The 7669-nt window shown below is 43.9% G+C and overlaps 1 protein-coding gene across 1 annotated transcript; it reads right to left on the reverse strand.

Moving 5' to 3' along the window:
• Nucleotides 1–351: 351 nt before the first annotated feature.
• F2RL1 (F2R like trypsin receptor 1) lies at nucleotides 352–6608 on the reverse strand. Its single transcript, XM_039567693.1, has 2 exons — nucleotides 6445–6608; nucleotides 352–2241 (listed from the first exon to the last, which is right to left on the reverse strand). The coding sequence occupies exons 1-2, from the start codon at nucleotides 6512–6514 to the stop codon at nucleotides 1139–1141; spliced, it is 1173 nt and encodes a 390-aa protein (XP_039423627.1). The 5' UTR covers nucleotides 6515–6608; the 3' UTR covers nucleotides 352–1138.
• Nucleotides 6609–7669: the final 1061 nt, after the last annotated feature.

The raw sequence follows: 7669 nt of genomic DNA on the forward strand, positions 1-7669 counted from the left end.
TCAGGAAACAGGAAGAGAGAACTTTATGTCCAAGAAGCATTTGTATTCCATGCCATCTACAGCTGTAAACTCTGCCCCTTAATGAGACATATGTTAATAAACATTGCTAATTTAGCTTGGTCCTCTGAAATACTATCACAAAACATCCTACTTTCATTGCTCTCTAAAGAAACATGTCATTAGGTAAATTTTACTTTATCCATTTAGACATTACAGCTACAGTTGTCACGCTTATAATTAACTGTTAGGAATAATATCTTTTGTACATGAAGCCAGGCAAGCTGAACTAGTCAAGTTGAATTACTTTTGAAGTGCATGTAAAAGAATAAAAGAAAGCACCCAACTCAAATGTGTTATTAAAAAAAAAATCTTATTTAGATGTCTTAAAAAATACAAGGCATATTATATAAAATCAAATAGCTATCCATCGAAACTTTGTTGTATATCCCCATATAAGATCATGTACTGGCAAGTGTTAGGTAACAGTGGATAATCTCAACTAACATTTTATCCCAGTGCTAGCTGATACAAGATCAGCTTGTCAACTCAAATAGGATAACATTATATGCTTTTGTCATGTTAGTATTTACAGCACAGTAACTTGGAAAACAATACATAAGTCATACTATACCAAAGATAGTAAGCAGTCTAATCCGAGACGGTGAAATGGATTCTCTTCTTCTCTCTATAGCTTCAAATGATGTTCAGTGTAAGCAGGTACACAGAGCAAGGTCCTACACACAATCTGTTCGATGCTTAATACATTACAGTTACAGTTAAATAGAACAGATTTATCTGTTAATTAAATATACTAACAACACCAGACAATATTCCAGAGACAATATTCCAGAGAGTTGCTTTTTAGCAACTTTTACATTCAACAAGAATGTCTTCAGCCACAACTCACTTTTAGGTCAGCAACATTTTTGCACAGCATCTGAAATGTCTTTATTTTCCCCCCAGTCTAGTAGGAATATTTATCTGCTTATGATTTCTACACAAAATAAGCAGCTGTCAGTTCCAAATTCCAGGCTTTAATGTAATTAAAATGCAGAGATGTTTCTTCAGACTCTCTTGTACAAAGTAAGTCTATTGTCACTCACATCCTTTCATCAATAATAATAAAAGTTCACTTTTCTCAGTAGGTTGATTTAGTGGTCCTACTTGAGTTTGAAGAATAAGAATTTGATTTCTTGGGGTATCTGCTTGATGAGAGAGACACTTGCATCCTCCGTGTAGTTCGCACACTTCGGCAAAGAAGAGCATATTTCAGGTTGTCTCTGAAGTCTTTTGAAATATAATAATAGATGAATGGATCAATACAACTATTCAAAGTGGAAAGACAGAGCGCTGTTATGTACCACACATACAGATGACTCTGGCTGTAGGCTTTGAGGAGCAAATAGTGCACAATAATCAGCACATTGCTAGGTGTAAAACAGATGAGATACATGGACAGGACAACAACAATGAGTTTGATTGCTCTTTTTCTTTTCTTCCCAGTGCTTACATCTACGATGGAAGCACTCAGGGTCTTAATCATTAGTATGTATGCGACAGCAGTGATGATAGCTGGGATTAAAAAGAGTCCAATTGCAAGTGAGAGGAAATAATTGAACATATCATGAGCCAAAACATTTTCAGGCAACACATCATGGCAGGTTGTGATGTTAAGATTTGAAATATATGTTGTCTGATTAACAAGATACAATGGAATGGTGCCCAACAAAATCAGTATCCAGATAGCAATGGAGATGCCCAAAGCAATTTCTGATTTCTTTTTGGAATGCACTATGGGGTTCACTACAACCCAATACCGTTGCACACTGAGACATGTCATAAAGAGGATGGAACAGTACATATTTCCATAGAAAAATCCAACAAGTACTTTGCAGAGACCTTCACCAAATAGCCAGTTATTACCATTTAGATGGTATGAAATCTTCAGTGGGAACCAGACAACAAAAAGAAGATCTGCCAATGCCAAGTTAACCATATAAATCACGGCTGGATGTTTCTTCTTTGTTCGGAAAAAAAAGACCCAGAGGGCCATGGCATTACTTGGCAAACCAATTATAAACACAAAGATATAAACAATGGGAAGGAAAACCGTAGTCAGCTTTCCTGTGAGGACTTCTGCTGCAAATTCATCCACCTTGTATAACTCTTCAGAATTATTTGTATTTGGAACTTTCTGGCCAATGAAACTTCTTCCTCCTTGTTTGCGGGATCTATTATTCTCTAAAATTAAAAAAACAAAAAAACAAAAAAAAGTTGTTGTTGTTGTTGAAGTACAGACTTTTTGCCCTTTTAAAAAATAAATTAGATACATCAATTTACTCTGAACATTTGCGAACAGCCTTATCAACAGAAAAATTAAGACTGATGTTCAAACACTTGACAATTTATCTTTTATTTGTTTTAAATCTATTATCCAAAAGACAATCTTTATCCCTATTCAAGGATTCTACCAGCAACCAAAACACTTTTCCATGTCATCAGTGATAATAAAAATGCCTTGTTAAAATGGGCTGACAGGCTCTCCTACCACCTGAACAGTTACAGTAGAAACTTCTTCAAGTACCCCAGGGCACCATTAGCTTTTCACATAGCAGCGCCAGATTACCTGAGTGCTGGGACTTACAGAACTTCACAGCAGGCTAATGTAACTGCAGTAGAAGCTTTGCCAGTTTAGATGGCTCAGAATCAGGTATGCAGTATAAAGAGCAGATATTACCTTCACACTAGCTAAAACTGAAAGTCAGAATGCCATGTCCAAGGCCATGCAGAAGTGATCCCTAGGGCATGACACATTACAGTGTATCTGAACAGAAACTTGAACATACTAGCTCTGTGCACAAAGATGCAACAGGGTCCATGGTCTGGAATCTCCTTCAGGAGAGACGCTCTCTGTGGTTTCTACGCAAAGTGTTGGTTGGTAGAGCTGACAGCTAAGGCTGCCTCATACACAATCAGCTGCCACAACAAGCTTTGCTCTGCCTCTTCAAATGCTATGGGAGCTTACAAACCAAATGGGAGAGCCAGGCACTCCTGACTGCTGAGTCCTGTAGGACAGACTTCAGCCCAGTTCGGAACCCCTGCATGCACAACACAGTCCTCCTCTGCTGACAGGCTAAACTGCACAGGCAGACAATGTCCTTGAATGAACACCATTCCAAAAAGTCAGTCACCTACAGACTTCCAAGTCCATACAGCTGAACTGTACGGACATGTAAGTTGACTGGTTTTGGGAGAATTATTTCTAAACTCAGTTTCTATCAATATTTGTGGATTTGTTTAGCCACCCCCCCCCCCAGATGGAATATAAAAAAGAATCTTTTTGAGTACCTGAACAGTGAATAGCCATGAACAGTGTTGAAGCATGACCTGTTTGTTAATAAATAATTGATACAGTTCCAGAATGAAAAAATACATACACCTTACATTTTAAAGAATTCTTACGCAAGAAATATGCAAATACACAAGTATGAGTGTTTTCCCAGTATAGATTCCCCAAAGTAGCCCACTTCAGATAGCTGTTCCTTTCAAATTATAACTGCAAAAGTCTGATGTACAACATTAGACTCCTGTCTAGACTCTGCAACCTTCTGAAGAGGTATACAGAAATACATATATATTAATGCTTTTTAGAGTTTTGAATTAAGTTATCCTAGATCCACTTCAGCACTTAAAAATCTCCAGGCCCAGGCCCCCTTCACTGGAAAACTGAGGTGTAAGAAAACTTTTTGCTGGTACAACAATATGGACAAATCTTTGGAGTAGACTGCAAACAATAGACTGAAGACAGAAGCTTAAATGATCCTAACAAAACAACCATTCTAAAGAAAATTAATTCAAATGCCAAATAGTCATTTTGGTCTATATGTGGTGTAATTACAACAAGGCAGAATTATACAAATTCTCCTTTCAGATATTCAAGCCCCATGATTACATCAGCAATACTGTTAAGGACTGCAAAGTTTAATTATAATGCAGCAATCCTGGTTCCCTAACCTGAGCAGTGAATAGGAGAAGCCATAAAACCAGCCTGAAGGACATAGCTTATAGATACCAGATAATAAAGCGATAATTAGGTAAGCAATGCTGATTTTCTCAGGCTACAGCTTAGCTGAGAAAGTTTCTGGAGATGCTTGGAAGCAGACCCTATATTCTAAGTTGGTAGGAGTCCTAAGGATACAGTAGGAAAATGCACCGTACAGTGCTATGTTAAGCACCTGTCCATCAGAAAGTAGTTGATATTATCAAATTGCAGTCATACTATTTTTATTCCATTCCAAAGACTTAAAATATAGAGAACTAGAAGAGCAAATACTACCACTTTGTTCTCACTAATGTTTTGTGATCACATATAAAACAATGCTTTGTAATTGAAGTTCAGAGGGTAGGCAGAAAAAACAAAAACCTCACCAAAAAGTCCTAAACTGTTAGTGTGTGACATTACAGCAAGAGGTACACTAAAGTGAATGGACAGTACCTGAATCACAGACAAGACTTCGTATTGCAAGAGTGGCAGAACAGAGACAAAGGTTTGTTGTATTCTACTTTGTAACACACAGTGATTGCAGAGTCCAAGTCTTGTTTTTATGTAACTTTAATTCGAGCCTCAAAAGTTCTGACTACAGATACTGGGCAGCTTTTTTCAGTCCAACTAGCACCCTATAAATATAGGGAGACAGTGTCCTGTTTCCCTGCAGTTAACACTCCCTCACCGAGTAACCAATCCTTTGTTAGGTATGTGCATTTTCTACATCCTTTTCTTACTCTTCCACCACTTCCCGTTTTCCATAACAATCGAGGTCTTTTCCAAGACGAGTTTCACTCTGCTTGACTCACATACAGAGAATGCGGTCGACTTGCTAATCTGCCCACGGGAAAAGCGTATTCTCCGCCCACAAAGGACTGTTTCAATACCTTTGCCATTTGTCCAGAAGATATAACCCACTACATAACAAACACAGGATTATGCCTACCCTGCAGGCACAAAAGCGACAGCACCACGGAGTATCCAAAAATTAACTAGTTTACTCATGGTAGTAATACCCCCACATTTAAGATTATCCTGGTTTTTGGATCTGCAACCCAGATTCGACACAACGCCATAATGGCATCAGCCTGTCTGAAATCTGTCACAATAAAACTCTGGCTTAGTGAATCTCCTGTGGTTGGGATGGGATCACATTTTCAGCTCAGTTCAGCTCCCTACTCCAGGATATCAAGCGCCCCGCTAAAACTTTTGTGCACATTACTTTTCCCTCTCTCCCTCGTCCCCGAGAATTCCAAATTCCTCACTTCGTCCAGGTCAGACAGTTAGGCTATTAAGTGGCAGTATAATTTCAGGAACTCTGCTCTGAATAACACAATTTGCAGGTACCTATATCTATCCCTTGAGAAAATATGACGTATACTTGGCTTCAAAACGTATATCCTATGCTTGGCTTCAATATTTACACAATCTTTACGCATATGATTTTATTAGGTAAATAAGCCCAGGATAAAATATAGAAGGACACAGCGCAAAGGTACGCAGATATGGCAGTGGGGTTTATTATAAAATGCGGCCAAAAATTAACATCATGCAGTGAAATATTAATATGAATGACTGCTTAGATTCTTTTTCCTCAAACAGCACTTTAGTTCAACAAGCAATAATATAGAATAACAATTTTAAAAGAATCCTAGCTTTTTAGAGCACAGAAAAAAAACCAAGAACATGGTCTTTAAAGTTTTTTCATGTTTGTCATAAGGGGGCGGGGAGGGGACTACAAGAAGGTTGGAGAAGGGCTTTTTACAAGGCCACTAAGTGACAGGACTAGAGAGAATGGTTTTGAATGAAAAGAGAGCAGATTTAGATTAGAGAGTAGGAAGAAACTCTTCATGTGAGAGTGGTAAGGCATTGGAAAAGGTTGCCCAGAGAAGCTGTGGATGCCCCATCCCTGGCAGTGCTCAAGGCCAGGCTAGACAGGTCTCTGAGCAACCTGGTCTAGTGGAAGTTGTCCCTGCCCGTGGCAGAGGGTGTTGGAACTAGATGGGCTTCACGGTCCCTTCCAAGCCACACCATTCCACGGTCCTCTACAAGGCGGGTGAAGCCAAAAAGCCCCGCGCGCCTCACAAGCCCTGAGGGAGCTGCTCGCCCCGCCCGGCTGCTTGCCCGTGGAGCGCTTTCCCTCCCCGCCGGGGATCCCTACCAGCGGATCCCGGCAGCCACTCTGCCACCCGCACGAGTTATCCGACCCGTTCGAATCCGCGGAACCCCGCCCCGTCCGCTCCGGGCTCCCCGCACCGCAGCCAGGCCAGACACCTGCCCCGCCGAGGGCCCCGTCGTGCCCCTGCCCGCGGCTGAGGAGCGGACGAGCCCGCCGGGGGTGCCGCGCTGGCCGCCCCGCTGACCCCAGCCGAGCTGCCCGCTCACGCCGCTCCGCTCACCTCCAGCGGCGGCAGCTCCCAGCAGCGCACAGAACAGCAGCAGCAGGCACAAACCACGACGCACAGCCATCCTCTCACCGCGCTCCAGCCGCCACCACTCGCCCGCACTCTCGACCAGTTTCACCTGATACCTGAGCGGGGCGGGGCGGAGGGCGCGGCCGGGCCCAGCACCAGCCCCGTGGCGGGCGGGCCCAGGCCGCGCCCCTCCCTCACGGAACAGGGCGGGTGGCGGTGTCCCCGGAATGGCTGGGGTTGGGCGGCACGGGGTCCGTTCTGCTCGGCGCAAAATGGCAGGGTCCGCCGCAGACCCCGCGGGCTGCTGGTCGGCCTCAGGCCGCGCCTGGCGACCGCTCGGCCGGTGAGGGGCGGAGCGGCTCCCGGCGGTCCCGGCTCTTACCCCGCTCACGCTGCGCCCACGGCCGCCCGTCCCCGAGCCCTGCCCGCGGCTGCTGCGCTGTTAACGGCCCCTGGCTGCCCAGTACAGCCGAGCTGCGCGGCTGGAGCGGCCACCGCTGCAGTAGCCACGGTCCGTCCCGACAGCAAAATTGTTCTGGATCACACCGGCAGGGCCCAGGAGCGTTTAGTGGGGGTCTGTTACATCAGCTGCCTTGTAACATACTGCGTTGTGCGTTCCAGGTTTCTAACTCTTCTGTGTCAGAATCGTGGAATCTTAGAACAGGTCAGGTCGGGAGAGGCCCCAGAAAGTCATCTGGTCCAATCTGCCTGCCCAAGCAGGGTCCTCTGGAGTGCATTAGTCAGGATTTTTGTCCTGTCTCGTGCTTTTGAATACCTCTGGAGAAGAAGATTCCACACCTTCTCTGGTCAATCTGTTCAGTGCTCTGTCACCCTCACAGAAGAGAAGTTCTTGCTCATGTTCAGGTGGAACTTCCTGTGCATCAGTTTCTCCCTGTTACCCTATTGCTTGGTGCGACTGAGAGGAGCCTGGTCCCTCTTCTTGACATCCTCCCTTCAGATACTTAAAGACATTGATGGGGTCCAGTCTGTCAAGGTCCTGAAGGGCTGCACAGCACTCCAGGTATCGGCCACACTTCCCAGCTTTATGTTGTCAGCAAACTCTCTGAGGAGGCATCTGGCCCTTCATCCAAGTCATGGATGAGCAAGTCAAACAGCACTGGGCCCAGATAGGTCATATATGGGTTACATTTCTCATATGACAGATGGGCAGGAAAATGTGTAATTGCTGCTTAACCCAGACACATTTATG

The sequence above is a fragment of the Corvus cornix genome, chromosome Z, assembly GCF_000738735.6.
Source record: "Corvus cornix cornix isolate S_Up_H32 chromosome Z, ASM73873v5, whole genome shotgun sequence".
NCBI lineage: Eukaryota > Metazoa > Chordata > Aves > Passeriformes > Corvidae > Corvus > Corvus cornix.